Consider the following 18,285-nt stretch of genomic DNA (forward strand, 5'->3'; position numbering starts at 1 on the left):
GAAGGAACAGCAGTGGCTTTTATTTGGGGTGTAGCACCATGCATTGGCTCAGTCGGTAAGTATTTTTCACAATTTGTTAAAAAACCAACTTTGAAAAATCTTCATAAGTTTTCTCAAACAATTATACTGGATCACTGCCAGCAAAAAAAAATATTTTGGTACTGTTTTTTTTTTTCAGCACATCTAGGTCTAGCTTTTTTCTAAGGCGGGTATAAAAAACTCAAATTGTGCTTATATTTAAATTTTTATGTGGTTATAATTTTTATGTGTTTATAAAGCAAAAAGTTCTCTTAGAAATTACCTTCAAAGAAACCCGCTATATACGAAGAGTTGGGTAAAAAAAGTACCTTATAAACGTTTAGCCAGCCCTAAAATTTAAGATAAACGATACCCCATCTTCCAAAAAGATGATCAACATTAATTCGAATTTCAAAACAGATGTCTAAAAAAATCATTGTTTTTCTCAACGTTTTTTTTGTAAAGATAGCTCTGGTCGTATACTCGATCACCTTGCAGAGAAATTTGTTAATCTTGCGGAATTTTAAGAATCAACTGCACAAAAAACCTTCTGGAGGAAATCTCAAAGGAATCACTATGGCTGTTTTATATCACTGCAAGTGTTTTGGTTGAGGATTAAACTAATCTTCATTTTTAAATTGATTTCGATCGGGTGATTCAAGATGTTTCACAGGATAATTTTTGGAGTTTTGGATGTTGCACAGCCATGGGACAAAAAAAATCTAGTTTTTCAATTTCAAGTTTTGGTTTTTTTTCTTCCACTATTGAAGATAAAGGGTTAAAAATTTGTTATATGAAATTATTCGAAGGAGACAGTCCAAATCAAATTCGAAAAGTTTTGTTTTAAAGTTGTAAATTAGACAGTATATTATTACCAGTTTGAAAAGAGTTCTTGCTTTGGAAACATCCTCAATAAAAAATTTTGAGTTTATGGGTTCAAATTATTTGTTTGTGAAATTGATAAACTTGACTTTTTCATTATGCCCTTTTCTCAACGTAATCAAAACACCGAGTCGTTTCCCACGTAAAAAAAACTGCAGACAAAAGTTCAAAATTTTTCAAACTATTTTAATTTTGCTAGCACAGATTAACTCGAAAAAAATCTTGCGATACTTTAGGGACCGTGCTGGGAAACATGTTCTTCAGTTTTTTCAATATCATGGACGACAGCCGATATCTGCGCGACTCCAAAGCAGACCGCTTTCTGATATTCTCTACATTCGCCATTGATTGGTTTTTCTCAATCATCACTGTTTTCTTCGTATTCTTGTTGCCCACTCAGAAACCCATGGCTCAAAAATGGCGACGGGAAGGAGAATCAGTTAGATACAGAAAGTGTGCAAAGGTGCTGCTAACTTTTATTTGCTTGAGTTTCGTGTACTCGCTGATTGTTTCAGCTCTGACTTTTTTCGAACAGACAAGATGTCTTATGATTGCTGGTGGCTCTGGATGTTAGACGAAATAGCCATGTTAAAATGACTAGACTATTTTGAAGTAGTAACTTGAATAATTCCTTCAGTGCAGTAGAGAACCTCTAAGTTTATTCTATGGTTCGTTTGCTGTCTTTGGCAATAGGCTCAATGTCATTTAAACAACCATCTCTAAAATGATTATATATACATAGAATGAATGGTTATAAGTGTAAATAATCTTTTTTCTTACATTTATGTATATTTCCCCTATAAAATCGCAGATTGCTCTCACTTGATGTTCGATATCTTGTTTTCAGCGGTAAAGCTTCTTTCTCGATCAATAAAACTAAAATTGCCTCACAGAAAACTATTAACGATTTGTATGTAAACATTTTGCAATTTAAATGCTTCGATTATCGTTTACTAATCAACGAGATAACTGAATGAAAGAAGCGCGTGTCGTTAGCGGTTAATAAAATTCTAAATTACAATAATTTGCAATTTTATGCAAGAGATGAGTGCGAAATTGGGTTTTTTCGAAAACTTTATTTATTAAGCAGCTATGGATGTAGACACTTTCACAATGAAGAAAATCCAACCAAAAAAAACTCGAGACAAGGTGTTACTTACTTCCAAAGTACAAACTCGAAAAATCTTCAGCACGTTTAAATCATATCAATGTTCGCTCGAGCATAGACGTTACATAATAACTATAATACTTATATTTCCGAGCCAGAAAATTATAACCATTCATTCTTAGGATAGCTCGAGAACGACTGAAATGTGCCTCAAGTCTGGTCGAATTAAACCTCGAGAACGTATGAAATACACATCGAGCGCTGTCGAAACTTACTTTGAATCATTTGAAAATTTATCTTCAGCACGATCAAAACAACCGAATTTAGTCGAGCACAGTCGATACATAACAACAAAATAATTTTTATTTCTGAGCCAGAAACTTATAACCATTCATTCTATGAAATTACACCTTTACAATTTAGTTAGTCTTGGAGAATATCAAAAAGGCATCAGCCTGTTGGGTGGAATCTCCGTACGATCTCGAAAACGTAACTTTAGCGTTGCCGAAACATTTCTCGAGCAAGATGAAAAATTTTCTCGAGCATTTTTGAGACATACATTGATCACAATCGAAACGAAACTCGAGCAGGGTCGAACCACGCCTGGTACGCAGTCGAGGTATACCTCGAGCGTTGTCAAATCACCTCGAACACGGTAGAGCATATTCGTAAGCACACCCATAAAAAAAGAACTTCGAGCCTCTTCTTATAAGCACATCCGTAAAATAAATACTTCAAGCACATCCATAGAGTAGCTCGAGCACGACTGAAAAATTCTTTGATCATGGTCGAAATTAAGCTTGAGAACGGTGAAAACATACTCGAGTACTGTCGAAATTGTCTTTGAACCAGGTCGAAACTTACCTAGAGTGCAGTCAAACCATAACTCGAGTAAGGTCGAAATCTACCTCAAAAGAGTCAGGTGCAAACATATCTTTAAGCAAGTTCAAAACAAATCTCAAAAACAGACCAAAAAATAAATCGAATTTAAGTCAATACAAACATCACGCACAGTTAAAAACTTAAATGATTAGATCAAGAAAAAAAATTTTGTCAGGTCTTTTGCTCAGAAATAGGGAAAAATAATACAGGTATATAGAAAGCAGTAAGCTAGACCTGCATGTTTTGTTGTAATCCTTTTTTGTATTATTTCGAACTTTTTATAAGATTTAAAGAATATTATGATGGAAGACCAATAATTTGAGCAAGTGCCGATCATTGAACTGAAAATTTTTGAGGGATTGAGAAGGTGGAGTCCCTATGTCTAGTATATTTTCCTGATCTCTACCTCAAATTTGCTTTTTAATTAGTCCATGCTTTCTTTAGGCAGTTTTTCAATTTAAATACTCACCAGTTACGAATGGGAATGTGAGCTCTAGGGTGCTTGATCAGTTTGAGTTTATCTAGTTTGGTTTTGTTTTTTAAAACAAAAAATTCTTCATTTTCATTTCAGTTTGGTTTTTTCTTTCTTTTCTTTTGTGTTGTTAAATGTACAGTTTTTTTACTATTGACGTACTTTGAGCTAAGTAAGAAGAAAAATTATCAAATACATGAAAACTCGAATTACTTAGTTTGTTTTTACACTGTGCAGAACTTTGATTATGAAACACATTTTCAATATGCGATGCTTTTTGAGATGCATTTTAAGTAATACTTACGTATTAAATTATAACTTTCTCGCTTTGATAAATTATTTATCACATTAGAATATTATAATGGAGTACCAACAATTTGACAAAGCATCAAAAATTGAACTGAAAATTTTCAAGAGGTTGAGAAGTTCGAGTCCTTATGTCTACTATACATTACAAAATCTCTACATCCGATTTGCCGTCGCATCAGTTTATGCCTTCTTTGGGCAGTATCTCAATGTGGACGCCCACCAGTTACAAAGGTTATTTTTAAGCCAGTGTCTGCATTTTTTCCTAGCTTGGCTCTACATTTTACTGAAAAAAAATTGTGTCTTCCAAACTCGTTTTTTTATTTATGACTTTTGATTACTTTTATCATTTTTACAATCAATAAACTTTTCAGGTCACATTTTTTTAAGCCTTTTTAAAATTCATTATGCAATCGCTTGCATACGTGAAAGTGACGGATAATTTTAGTTTCGGGCTCAAAAAGAGCTAGCTAAATCGTCCGGAGAACAAAAACATACCAAGATACATTTTACTGTCACATTCTGCGAGTAATAATTACGCGCCGCGCACAGATACTAGTTGACCAACTTGGTCGTCTTGAGCAGCCAATTTTGAGGCTTTTCAATGTCGCGCCTATACGAACTCTACAATAAATATCTATAGCAGGTAAATAATATTTTTTTTTGCATTTAATTGACCAACCGGGTTCTCGTACGCGTAATCTCCAGACTTTCAATGTGGCGCTGGTACTATTTCCGCGACGAAAGTTTTATACCGTGGAAGGGGTTCTACAGTCGCCATTGAAGTCTGAAAATTTTCTAATTTGGTCACGATAGTCTGAAAATTGGTCGCGATAAATCTGCAAATAAGTCGCGGTCCATTCTGGAAACGTGTATCATTATCTTAGCATAAAGTCGCTACAGTCTGAAAATTTGTCGCAAATGCCTGAAAACAATGCCTGCACTGAACGTGAAACGATCTCAAAAAAAGGAAAAAGAATTCAATACCCCAAAATTTCAAAAAAAATGCAATATGAAAACTGAAAATTTTGAAAATATTTTGCTGTAATGAAAATTAGATATATATATATATATATATATATATATATATATATATATATATATATATGTATATAAAGTCGTTAGGAAAAACGCTAAATTGCATAGGTAAACTGATTTTAAAAAATTATATGAAAAACTCTCAAATTTTGTAGCTTGTAGCAGAGAAAAATGCAACGTCCCCATCCATACATTTTTTGATGACCGCGCCATTTGCCGAAATTATCTTTGGTCTGCTAGGTCTGAAAGAACCAAAGTTGGGTCACGGGGGTCTCAAACACAACAAACTTTTGTCAGTACTTCCGGAAAGTAGAAAATTTGATAGCAACCATCTGATCATACTGATCATCCATCAGATTAATTTTAAGCCAAAAATTGACGCTGTATTAAAAAGATCTGAGGTTGAAGAACCCTTAATGCAAAAGAATATAGATCCCAACACTACTTTTATTTGCTTAAATTGCAAATATTAAGTCAAGATCCCCCAGCTATAATCAGTTACTTTTTTCAGCTTGGACAATCTCATTCGCAATGTCTCGAGTTTGAAAAACCTTTTCTCATTCATCAGTGACTCGGTGCCAATTTGTGGACTAAGACGTCTTCCTTACGTTTTGATTGGTCTTTTCATGATACTTGCATGCAGCACAATCATGTTTTTTCGACCAATACCTGAACCGTATTTCGAATCCTACAATGAAGTGGACGAAGATGGAAACTCGAATTGCTCACGTGATTTGAATGTAATTCGCAATCCTGAAGCTCACAATCGTGCTTTAGATTATGCCACACTTTTCATGGTTGCCTTTATTGGTCTAGCCTTTTCGGATTGCTGCATGGATGCATTTACAGCCCAAAGAACCTCCCTTGAAGAGGAAACAAATCGAGGATCCATTTTATTGAAAATATCGGTAGTGAAACGCTTTTCAGCAGCAGTTTTTGCTTCCATCTTTGCGATCTTGTACAATCAAATTGACTACGGAGGCCACTTTTGTCCTTTCGGAGTTAAATTGAACCAACTTGCTCTTATCGTTGCAATTGGATGTATAATAGCGATTGTATATGTGACGATGTTCACTAATGAGCGCGACTATGAATCAAATCAGAATGTGAAGTTGCGGGAGAATCTCTTGCTTTTTTGGAACTTTCTTCAAACTCCTCATTTTTTGATGTTAGTGGGGAATCGTATCATTCTAGCGCATCTTTTTGGGTTTAGAGTAAGTGTAAATTTTGAAATTTTACCCCATAAATTTCGCTTTTTTGTCAATTTATGGTCAATTCTTGCAATCACCAAGGTGATTTAAGGGCCGCGTTTGGTGCATGGGGTGATAAATACTTCTCATATTGAAGTAGTAGCAAACAACAATTACATCAATTCCAACTGGATTGCAATGAAGCAATCTCCGCAAACAATTTAACGGTATCTGTGCGGTTTGTTCTACTCTTCAATAAACGCTCTTTGCTCTCGCGGTTGGCAAAACTGTTGCAAACATTAAGCTAGTCGTTTATGTCAGTAAAAAAAAACTCGTTTGTAGATTCTCAAAAAAAAGATAGATCAAGTGGAAGCAATAAAATTTCCCCTAGTTAAATAATCTAATTTTGTTCAACAACCAAAACCTTGATTTGAGGTATATGAAGTAATCCTAATAAAATATCAGCAGCTTACAGGAATTGCAGAGTAGTTTTAAGAAAGTATTCTTTTGCCTTAAAAGTGTTTATCAGTTTAGCACAATTTTTTGTAAATTTATTTTTTTTTTCATGATTTTTTTCTGGAAAAAAGTCATTTATTTAGTTTTTTAACAATCTAATAAAACCAATAAGTAATCATTTTTTGAGTTTAAGCTTTTTGGCCTTTGAACTGATAGCTTCACTTTCTTTCTGTTTTTATTTTGTAGTAAAAGGAAACCAATTTTTTTCGGTCTGAATTGATTTATGATTCATTGAACGCTTAATCGATTTTTCTCCAAATTCGCTAGTTCTCTCACAACATTTTTTGTTGATTCTTAGTGTTATTTAGAGTTTTACTTTTCAAATTTTTCAATTTAATTTTTGGTTCATCATTGGCCTACTGTTTCGTTCATTCTCGATGTTATCCATACAATTGTGGTATGCATGTGAATGTATCGAAATTATCATGAGTTACTCTGTATTATTTTCGTCCCTGATTGAATAGTGCAGTCAAAGTTTTTGTTTGCTTGTTTTTGCTCTAAATTATTAGTTTTTTTGAATGAAAATTATCATTGGGAAATAACTCATTAACAACATAATAAAAAATATTCAATTCATTCAATTGCACGTTATTTTAACGTAAAACAATCACGTTTCGAAATTAATAATTTTTTGGTATTTTTATCCCAAAATCTCCTCACACATTCTATTTTGTAGTTTACTTTAAATATAATTGCTTTCAACCTGCTTCATATGTTTTTTTTTGGTTCTTTCAAAGTGCTCATTTGCTTTAATTGGCTGCTTTCTAAATTTTTGTTTGTTTATTTTATTGAAAGAAAATTGCAGAGATGTGGTAGAAAAAATAGCAAATAAGAAATTTTCGGAAAATAGTCAAAAAGTATCACCTTGCAAAAAGTTGCCCAAATAATGGGTCGTGAAATGTTCTAATCCACCCTAGCACTTGTAAATCTATATGTCACTTTCATTATACTCTTCTCTACGCCAATGAATCTTTTATATTTTTAGCTTGGCAATGTTCGGAAATATTTTTTGCTTGGTCGCTAAACGATAAATTTGAAACACAATTGAGCTGTATCGATAAAAAAATTGTAGAAAACTTTTTCAAACGAGAAAATCGAGATATTCAAAACCTGCTCATATCTGAGACGAATACAGTTTGTCTTTGATTGAGAAACTCGATATCCACAAAAGTTGTTCAAAAAGTTTAAAATGACCAAACTTTGATCGAAACTGTCGAAACAAATCCATTTTTGTGAGATTGTCGAAACATATCAATGGCTAGTCAAACAAATATATTTGCAAAGAAACTTCAAAAAAATGGTGCCAAACAAATTTTGGTTCAGACGCATGTTTTATCTGGTCTGAAGAAACTCAAACACAATTTCTACGTTCAAGAAAGCCAAAACGTGACGCAACTGTGCCAAAGAAGTCAAATCAAGACAAGTTTTAGTCAAGACTGACAAAAAAAAGATAAACGCCTCAATCTAAGCCTTTGAAAAATGTTTATAAAAACCTTACTGATCAATCTTTGGCGCCAATATAACTAAATTTGAGTGGAAAGCGCGCGACGAAAAAAATGCAACTTTTTAATCATGTTTTTAGTCAAACTTTTTTTTTAAATTTCTCTGCAACGCTAAATATTTTTGCAAAATATTGTCTTTATAGAAATTTCGGGGAGCTCGGGAAGTCAAATTGTTTGACTTAAAAACACAAAAACGTCGACAGAAAAATTTAAAATTTTTCGAAAAAATTTTCACACAAATTTTCACACATGTATTCACACAAAAATTTCTGCGGACGCCACTGTGAGCAAGTCATACTTTTTTATTTCAGACTCCGGCAAAAAGCAAGGTTGAAATTCGATGGTTGAAAGTCGAACCACTCACGAAAGGAATGCAGGAAGCTCTGTTGAACATCCTCAAAGCAGTTGGTTCGTGGATCTACATGAAGTATTTTATCAACTTCAATTGGCGAAAAACTGTCGTTATTCTGATTCTAATTGATCTCGGGTTAAAAGCTCTTTTCCAACCATTGGCCGTGTTAGGAGTAATAAGAAGTCAGTATTTCTGGAATGCAGATGACGAAGTCACTGGAATCTTTGCTCCTTGGTTTACTTTGATCTATACTTTCGTTGTGGTTGAGTATACTCCCAGAAACCTAGAAGGAACAACTGTGGCTTTTCTTTGGAGCGTAGCGCCCTGTATTGGCTCAGTTGGTAAGATAAATCATGTATTCACACGATGTTGAAAAATCTATAATTTCAAATCTACATGAATTGATCAGAAATAATAATTTGACGACAAACGACGTTTTTAACCATTCGTTTTTTTTGATGATTCTATTATCAATCGTGAAATAATTTAAATAAGTGAAATTGAAAAGCGGGTCTGAAAAATTGAAATTTCACTTTTTAGGTTGGAGACCCAAGTAGGAGTAGGTTGGAGTAGTTCGGTTGGAGTAGTTCTTTTAGGTTGGAGTAGTTCTTGATATTGAAATTGACAAAGTACGAGGAGGCTGGTTATATAAACTAGCCTCTGCACCTTTTCCTCGGACATGGGGTTCTTACAGATTAATATTCTTACTTATTTTTAGAAATCGCTCCCAACAAATTAAACAATCAGCTGTAGAAAACCTCGAACATCATATTGACTTAATCATTCATATCAAATCAAGAGATCTTCTATAAAGGCTAAAAGTGAGTTTCCTGGTTTGTAAATTTATTAGTTTGCGGTTTGTAAATCTACGTAAAATTATTAGTTTGCAGCGCTTTTAAAACTCCGTAGACAGAACTCTTTAAAGATGAAGTGACTCTTTTTTCAAAAAATTAGCTTTGATTCTTCTACAATTGATGCAATCATTTCAATCAAGCATAAAATATAGTCTTTATGTTCAGGCACCGTACTCGGAAACATGTTCTTCAGTTTTTTCGATATCATGGACGACAGCCGGTACCTGCGCGACTCCAAAGAAGACCGTTTTTTGATATTTTCTACATTCGCCATTGATTGGTTTTTTTCAATCATCACTGTTTTCTTCGTATTCTTGTTGCCCACTCAGAAACCCATGGCTCAAAAATGGCGACAGGAAGGAGAATCAGTTAGATACAGAAAGTGTGCAAAGGTGCTGCTAACTTTTATTTGCCTGAGTTTCGTGTACTCGCTGATTGTTTCAGCTCTGACTTTTTTCGAACAGACGAGGTGTCTTATGATTGCTGGCGGCTCTGGATGCTAGAAGAATGAGCCATGTCAGAATGACTGCACTATTTTTCATAGAGTGTATTAGATATCTCTAGAGCTTTTTAGAGAGTCTCTGAGGTAATTCTTACAATTAGGGTCAATGAACAAATAAAGCAGCATTTCATATGTAAAGTTTTTGTACTACTTCAAAGGAAACCTTGGGCACGTTCAAAGCATATCTCGAGCACAGTCTTAAAATAGCTGTAGAAAAATTTGAAACATCAACCGAGCACAGTCGAAAAAACTACGAACACGGGGATCGAACAACACATTGAGCACGATGAAAAAATATCTCAAGAAAGATTTATAAAACAACTCGGATATGCTTGACTGGATACATCACTCAAGCTCGGTCGAAACTGAAAACTGCGGTCATAAAACAGTGAAACCGGTAGAAATAGCGAAACAATTTTAAGATTCAGTTAGCTACAACATCATTTTTGCGGATCAAATACAGAATCGCCAATGAAAAACCTGCACGTGAACCCATTTTGACTTATAAATAACTTTGGTGGGATTGAATTTAAAAATTGTCATCAGAAAAACAGAAAGCTAGAACACGATCAAATTAAGGATAAACCTTTGACGTTAAAAGAAACAGCCATATAACGAGCAGAACATTTAATTAACAAACACAGTATATACACCTAACAAACACCTTGGAGATAAATTACTGTGAAAAGATACCTTGGAGATAAAATAGTTCCATAAACTTTGAGCAGCGATTCTATGGAGACTTTTATATTTTTTCTTAAATTTTTCTGAGTTTTTTTTTGTAAATGCGAAGAAAAAGATAGCGTTTCAAGATGTAGCTGGCATTCGTTTTTTTGTTGTCAGCAGCGGCGAAGCTGTTCGCTATAAAAATACGTTACTTCTTAGATTATTAAGACTTTTCCAATGAAATTAAAATGTAAATAAATTGATTCGATTAGTTTTTATCGCGCAACACCATGAGTGAGGGAAGCATGCCGTAAGTGTTTCATTGCAATTAATAGACCAAACTTTGTCAGTTTTCTCTTATAAAATTAGGCGCAACTGGATTTCCATTACAAACATTAGGTTGGCTGTCATCTAGAGTCACAATGTTAGGGATTGAACAAAAATTGTTTTCGAGACAGGGTTTTATGTTATGTAAAAAATCAAAAATACCTCGATCACGGTCAAAACAAATCAAAACTTGATCAAGCTCAGTTGAAATAATTAATGAGCATGGTTGAACTTTATCTGGGACAAGGCCGAAGCCTACATTGAGACATACTCGGACTTGGGCAAAAACATCTTAAAGCTGGTCAAAACAAATCTCGCATGCAATCAAAACATACCTCGAGCAGGTTCGAAACATATCGACAGCACTATCAAATCACACCCAATTACGGGCATCAAATTCTCTTAACCTCAAAATATATAATGAGCAGAATCAAAACACACCCAACACGGTAAACAAATCTCAACACGGTAAACACAAAAATTCACTGAGCGCGATCGAAACATTCTTCGAGCAGTTTCGAGCAGTATCTTGCGCATGTTCAAAAAATACGATACGCGACGTCAAACTCTATACCTAGCCCATCCCTAGAGTGTATCGATCATTGACGAAACATGTCTCGGGCTCGGTAAAAACATTCCTCGAAACCATATCTTGAGCACAAATCATATATCAGTGCTCAAGCTACCGCGAGCACTGCTGAAACATGCCTCGAACACTATCTAAACATGTCGAAAAGAATTTGAGCTCATCAAAACATACTTCATACCTCGAGCACTATCAAAAGGAATCAAAATTTGACCAAACACAATCAAAGATATTTCAAACGTCTTCGAAACCTAGCGAGTTTTGATCGTGTTTGGTAAGAACATAAGTTGAGCAGGGTCGAAATATAACCGAGTGATGTCTAATCTTACCTCGACTTCAGCCGTTAATACCTCCAGAATGGTCAAAATTTAGCTCTAGCTTGGTCAAAACACATGTCGAGCATAGTCTATGTACTGCGAGCACATACAAAGCATTCCTCGAGCAAGTTCGAAATATACATCAAACGCAGTAAAAACAAACACCTCGATCACCGTGAAAGTGTGACTCATGCAAAGCCGAAAAGTAAAATGAGCAGATCAAGAAAAAAAATTTTGTCCGGTTTTATGACTGGAAAATTGTTGAATTGGTGGTGATTTCTCACCGAAATTTAAAACGTTACAATGGCGGATCTATTCAATTTGACTAAGGTGGTTTTTTTTCAGTGCGATCCAACCAATTTGTATGTTTCTATATCAGAAGGAGAGAAGCAGCTTTTACTTGCTTCTCTCTGTATACCACGACAGTGAAACTAAACATCTTTTTAAATGAAAAATCTAGCAAAAAATGTCAACATAGACTCTGATGGGTTTTTAGCTTGCGTTAGAAGTGAGTATATAAAAAAAATAGTTTGTTAGAAGGCTTCCTAAACGTTGTGTTGCAATACTCGCAATTTGTTTCTGGAATTTGTGCAATAAGACCTTTACCGGTCTAAACCTGTGTCTCAAGTATCACTCGACTGCCCTGTTTTAATACGGACAAACTTTACAAGCTGTTTTGAAAATTGTGATAACTCAATAAAAATTGCTCTAAAAACAGGGATAAATACCGCGTAGAATATAATAGACATGTGAAAAAATCGTAGTTGAATTAAATCAGTTTTTGGGTGGTTATAGTTTTCTAGATCTGCAATCAATTCATAATGTTGCTTGTTGCGAGCAACATTGGCGCGCACCTTGAATAAACGAAGTTCTATCAACACTGAATATGAGCTTCTTTAGTTTTTTTGCCGATCAACAATGATTGTCTGGGTTTTCTTCCATCATGAATTGATTTTCTTCCACCAGGAGTGCAATTTTCTTCCATCATTGCCCTGAAGTCCGCTTCATCCGAGGCTGTAGAGTAGACAAGTACTCCTCGTTCCATCGCTTCCGAAAAACTCCATTGAGCCTCTGCTTTTGTGCACAACGTCTGCCTGGATGTGTTTCAAACGGCTGAAGGGTACTTGTTGTCAGTGAAGGAATTGGTTTTGGCAGATACTGTATCTCTTTGGCGCTCACTATCATAGCTGGTGATGAGTCCGCATATGCGAAACATCAGCAGAATTTGAAGGAAGAGTTCTTGGGTTCGGATTGGTTCTTTGTTCTACAGTAGAGTAAGAAAATCATCGCACCTCAAAACAATGTAACTTAGTGATTTCAGATGTGATTTGGAAAATTTCTGGGGAATCAATCTCATCTGCCGCATTCAGTTTTGATATATCTCTGTATTTTTTGTCAGGCTCAGTTGGAGTTGCCACAGTTCGTTTTTAGTTCCAACAAAAATAAGTCCTTGTCTGAGTGCAGTCTGGCTGGAGCAACACACCTTGCACAAAAACGTCTCAACGTAGCAGTTCATGGCAGTGCGTGAAACAAACAAACAAAGCCATGTTTGACGTCCATTCTATGGGTAAGTCTCCTATCCTTGATGGGTTGGCTTGTCCAATGAATTGCTGGCACTTCCACAGTTTCGTATCAGGTGAAGAATCGCTGCTTGCGCGTCAACATTCCAGAAGTGTCGTGGAAGATCAGCTAGCATCGTATTTGCGGTGGCATGCAAATACTTCAGATGAATGTCCTTCAAGCTGAGCTTTGCCAGCTAACTTTTTTTGGGTGTCACGATTTGATTGAACGGATCCTCTGCGAGGTTTTTTTCTGCGCTAATCTACCATCCACTTTGATGACAACGTCATCAACAAAACGGTAAAATCGCAAAGGAGGATGATTTTTACAGGTGGTTTGTCGGCGTTCAAAGTCTCAAGTTCCTCCCTAAACAGCCTATTTTGTTCAATTCGAAACAATCCTAACGCTCTCCATCTTCTAATTATAGGATGCAAAAAAAAACAACGTAAAATTGTACACATTTACAATTTTCATGATCAATTCGCATGTTCAAAGAAAATTTAACTAATTGGCAGCTGTTGACAGCTGGATTTGTTTATTATTTCAACACCAATTTTAATAGCGTGTGTTAGCCTTGAAACCAAACTTCAGAGAGCCAGCTCGATTCATGCATCAGAAAGAGAAGTTTTTCGGCGTCATTGCATCAAGACTCAAGCAGTATCCGATGGGTTTTCCTCACTTCTCCTGAATTTCATGCACTTGCTTACAAGCAAAAAAAAATTCAGACGTTAGGGGCTGGTTGATTAAGCAAAAAAACAAACCTGGCATCTGTGCTTCCAAAGCTTCCGTCGGAGCTCGACTTATCTCTTTTGCTGTGCTTTTCCTGTTTTGTCTAGCAACTTGCATTCCAATACTGCTGCACACTTTTCAAATTTGGGATCGTCAAAGTTTTAGAGGCGCAACTTTTTACTTAACCACAGAAAGATTTGTTGTTTCCGCCGCCACGTTCCTGGTGTAGATGCACCTGGCCCAAGTTGTATCTGATGCATCACCAAACAAGAGAAGCTCACTACAATTATCCAGAACATGTCTCGGTATGTCAAACTTCTCCAAGTTATGAACTTAAGTCCTCCATCTCAGAAACGTCATATCATACTTTAATTCATTGATGTTGTTCTATAAATTTGTACAAAAAGATCTGATTTTGTAATGCTTACTGAAATGTGTTTTTTTAAATCCAGAAAAATGAAAAATGATGTCACTCCTGAGCCCATAATGACTAGTATGTACAAAACAGCCCTCTAGGAGCAGAACCAAGGCAATTTATCAGAGAGAGTAAACGTGTCAACTGTAAAAGTTTAATCTCAAACTGACCATCTACATTCATTTTGCAATCAGAAAGCTTCGCCATCAGCAACGTCTTAAATGAACGCCGTATGCAGCGAACATCAGCAGCCGTCATCAATCCAACCTGAGGGTCTTTCACAACTGATTACGATAACTCGCCGTTGCTTGAGATTAATCAGGCAAACCGACAAAGACATAATCCTGCATCTAAGCCACCAAGCTCATTCGATAGACGTGGTCATTACTCGCAGCAAGTTGTAGCAAGCTCAAAAGTTCTTCATTTGACGAAGTAGGGAGGGTCATTATGGGGTAGAAAATTTGCTACAATTGGCTTCAAAACGTAGTTCAGCGAGTGTAACCAGTTTCATCATTCATTATAGTGCAAAAATTGACATTCAGTATCGTGCAGTCAAACGGTAGAAAAATCAACTGAGCGGAATGGTCAGGCAAAACAAAAACGAATGGAAAAAACAACGCATTTTTACTTATGGTTTTTGTAAACGTTTGTTCCTGTGATAAATGAGAAAGTTGTTTTTAAAGTTTTCAAATCAATTCAAATTTATAAGTTTTTTTTTCTTTTCTTCCCCCTTAGAGTTCTTTTATGATGCACATTTTAGGCTTTTTAAGCACAAAAACATCAGCAAATTGATTTAATTTCATAATTAATTCCTAAGATTTATGTTCACCTACAGCGGGCAACTTTCAACTTAAATGAAAGGAACTCTATGAGAACTTGTGTTCAGATGAACCAAAGTGTGGCAAGAGATCTCTTTTAGAGATTTTGTTATTGACACAAAATTATTAACCAATAAAACGTTATTCGAATATTGTTTTGGTTCGACAAAACTTTGGCGAAATAACAGATTATAATTGATTATAATTGATTTTAAGGTTTGTTTGTATGAGCTACAATCAATTATAATCGATTATAAAATATTATAGTCTCTTGAAAAAAATCACGATTATAATCAATTATAAATCCTTTAAACACCTAATTTTAAAAATTATAATCAATTGTAATTGTCAAAACATCATAGTACTAATCCGTTATAGCCGATTACTTACGCCTAAAATTGGATGCGGTTGGGATTTCAAGACCCCAGTGAACTGGTTATAGTTTGAATTCAACTATTGATTGTTTCTCTATGTGATATAGCTGATATATTTTTCTCATGGCCAAAAAAAGTTTGTGAAACTCTAAATTTTGTACGTATTCACCCCAAGCAAAATGTATTCCGCAGTCTCGAGCACAAAAAAGTGCTCGAGGTGCTCGACTCAAGCAAGATATTTTTCGAATGTCTAGACCACAAATAATATACTCGACCTTAAAATATCATGTTTTGCTAGAGTAGGCTGCATGCGATTGCTCACCTATCAATTTTTTCTTTTTTGCTCAGTCCGCTGAACATCTTCTAAAGTTTGATTTCCGGGTCGAGGCGAGGAGCCTTTTTTGCGACCCTTGCAACTCAAAATCGGTATATTCTGACCGTTGCATCCCAAATCGGGTTCGTTGAGACCAGTTTGACTCAAGATGGGTTATGACCAATTGTGCTTGTCCTACAATTTTCATATATGAAAAAAGCTTATGATACAATTTCCTACAGTTCCATAGATTCAGAAAATTGGAAGAAAATTCTAGGATCAGCAATTTTTCATAAATGGAAATTGTACGACAAGCGTTTTTTTTGGAAATTGTATGACAAACGTTTTTTGGAAAATCAAATTAGGCACAATTAGCGTTTAATCCTCCAGAAAACACCTCCAGCAACAACTTCAACCTCAGCGACCACCTTACCAACAAGACGTTCAGTTCGCCACCGTCAATCAACTCTAGCGAAAGTTTTGGGGGACCGCATCCCAATCAACTCAATCCAAGAACCAGAAACAACCGAACATAAAAAGCCGGTAAAGTTTAACATGGACTCACCGCCATAGCAACAAACATTTCCAACTAAACCAAGCCTTAAGACCCTAATGCAGGAAATGGGCTTCACAGATAAAACACCCAAATATCAGGTCTGTATGAACTTTCTCGAGGCGATTAGCTCGAAGAAAAAAGAGAAAACAACAGACAAAATCATCAATCTTATTTCATCAGACGACAGCCCAAACAAGATGGAGGTACTTTACGTAGATACAAAGCAAGGTGGGAAAGAAACGGACAACACAATCAACGAAGCCACGCAAGAAGAACATGAGAAACTGGAGGACGACAACAACAACGAAGAAGCAAGAGAACTAAAGAAATAAAAGGAAATCGGAGAAGAAAGATTGAAAGCGCTAGTCCTCAAGGGACTATAAAACTCAAATTTAAAACTACTTTAAAAATTTCTGCCAAAGGGGAGTGTCATCCGGTACGAATATATAAACTCAACATAATTGATACATATTCATTTGACTAATCTACTTATATATTATCTGGTCAGTTGACCTTGGTACGGCTGCATGCCGACTTGAGATTATGAGCAAGAGCTCAGACGCTAATTTATGTTTCGTAAGAACAGTTGTTTCATCTGACTCGCAGCAAGATTACGTTTATTCATCCGTTCGGATTCGATATACTGAGGTATGACAAAATGTTTCGACCGTCGCGACTAATTTTTCGACCGCCGAGTCTAATTTTTAGACCCTGCCGCGAGTAATTTTTTGACCGCCGCGACTATATTTCCGACGACGGCATTTTTTTTTGACAATGTCGCGACTATTTTTTTGACCGCCGTGACTAACATTTCGATCAGCGCGACTAATTGTTTGACCACTGCGACTAATTTTTCTACCATCGCGACTAATTTTTCGACCATGGCACGATTAATTTTTCGACGCCGCGACTAATTTTCCAACCACAGCGTCTCCTTTCTCGACCATGCCGCGACTACTTTTTTGACCGCCGCGACTAATTTTTCAACCATCGCGACCAAGATACGGTATTTCCAGAGTTTTTCCGCGACTTAAAACCCTGTCCAGACTAATATTTCCGCAACCGACTAAGTCGAAAACTTAGTCGCGGACCTCGATCCGGGTGCTACCTGCCAATGGAAGAGGTGTCTTCCCAGTGAAGGAAATAGATTGTGAAAATGCCAGCTGTTGTCAATGGTAAATTTTTCCTCGACGAGTCCAGACGCCTGCTCAGTCTGCAACTTCAGGAACATACGTGTGCTGCAGCACATAGTAGGACCAGTCGATGGTAGACTTTGAAGCAGTACATTGACAACTGGACCGAAAGCAAAGCTTTGTTCCGATTAAGGCTTACGCGCAATTCTTTGAGCCTACGCACACGAACAACGTGGCTTCTTTTGTTACCAGAGGATTTCCATGCGAAATTATTAAATTTAGATGCATTCCTTGTGTACGGATTTTGACCAAAATTTGCAACATTTTGAATCTGTTACACTTTTATAATTTTATTTCAAATCTTCGGATCTTTTACCGCTCCAACAGAAACTTGTTATTACTGAGTGGTTTGAATGAACTGACTGAAAATGGAGTAGACAGTCCATGCTGTCTCACTTATCAGAAATTCCACCTCAAAATTTGCTTGCAAAACATCAGTATGCGGGTTTCAGAAATTCTACCAGCTCTCTAACCCTATCGCTCTCCTCTCTCTCTCTCTCTCTCTCTCTCTCTCTCTCTCTGTCAGGACTCAAAACTGTCCAGCTATTTCGTCAAAACTTATTATTGCAATCAAAGATTATTATTAGTGCCATTCATTCATTCATTAATGCCCATTTCAAACCTGTACTTCTATCATTTGTGCCTAAATTTGAGTCTGGCTTGAGCACAAAACTTATTAGTGCCGATTTTGAAAAAAAAAACTCCGTTAATTCATAAATTCATGTCTGCCCCCTTTGCCATTGTAGTACATCATTTGAGCCACAAACCGTGACTTTATCAATTACTTTCGTACCATTATGTTCAACAAT

The 18,285-nt window shown here is 35.9% G+C and overlaps 1 protein-coding gene across 5 annotated transcripts; it reads left to right on the top strand.

The window, feature by feature from the left end:
• Positions 1 to 3,686: 3,686 nt before the first annotated feature.
• Positions 3,687 to 14,520, top strand: LOC134841284 (uncharacterized). 5 transcript variants are annotated; one of them, XR_010162465.1, is made up of 5 exons: positions 3,687 to 3,902; positions 5,218 to 5,920; positions 8,226 to 8,607; positions 8,985 to 9,087; positions 9,286 to 9,739. XR_010162465.1 is itself a non-coding variant. In XM_063857170.1 (4 exons), exons 1-4 carry the CDS (start codon positions 3,724 to 3,726, stop codon positions 14,265 to 14,267), a joined length of 1,272 nt encoding a protein of 423 aa, XP_063713240.1. In that variant the 5' UTR covers positions 3,687 to 3,723; the 3' UTR covers positions 14,268 to 14,520. The 5 variants fall into 5 exon arrangements, 4 of the variants coding, with proteins under 4 accessions (XP_063713240.1, XP_063713237.1, XP_063713238.1 ...); XM_063857170.1 differs by lacking the exons at positions 8,985 to 9,087; positions 9,286 to 9,739 and adding an exon at positions 14,260 to 14,520; XM_063857167.1 differs by lacking the exon at positions 8,985 to 9,087.
• The last annotated feature ends 3,765 nt before the right edge of the window (positions 14,521 to 18,285 follow it).

Source organism: Symsagittifera roscoffensis, chromosome 3, assembly GCF_963678635.1.
Source record: "Symsagittifera roscoffensis chromosome 3, txSymRosc1.1, whole genome shotgun sequence".
NCBI classification, from domain to species: domain Eukaryota; kingdom Metazoa; phylum Xenacoelomorpha; order Acoela; family Convolutidae; genus Symsagittifera; species Symsagittifera roscoffensis.

What these genes read in the sequence shown, in the direction of transcription:
- LOC134841284 (XM_063857167.1), top strand. Translation starts at nt 3,724, where the DNA reads ATGGAGTACCAACAATTTGACAAAGCATCAAAAATTGAACTGAAAATT. An exon ending in GACGCCCACCAGTTACAAAG is followed by an intron (nt 3,903 to 5,217) that starts GTTATTTTTAAG and finishes TACTTTTTTCAG; the next exon opens with CTTGGACAATCTCATTCGCA. An exon ending in CGCATCTTTTTGGGTTTAGA is followed by an intron (nt 5,921 to 8,225) that starts GTAAGTGTAAAT and finishes TTTTTATTTCAG; the next exon opens with ACTCCGGCAAAAAGCAAGGT.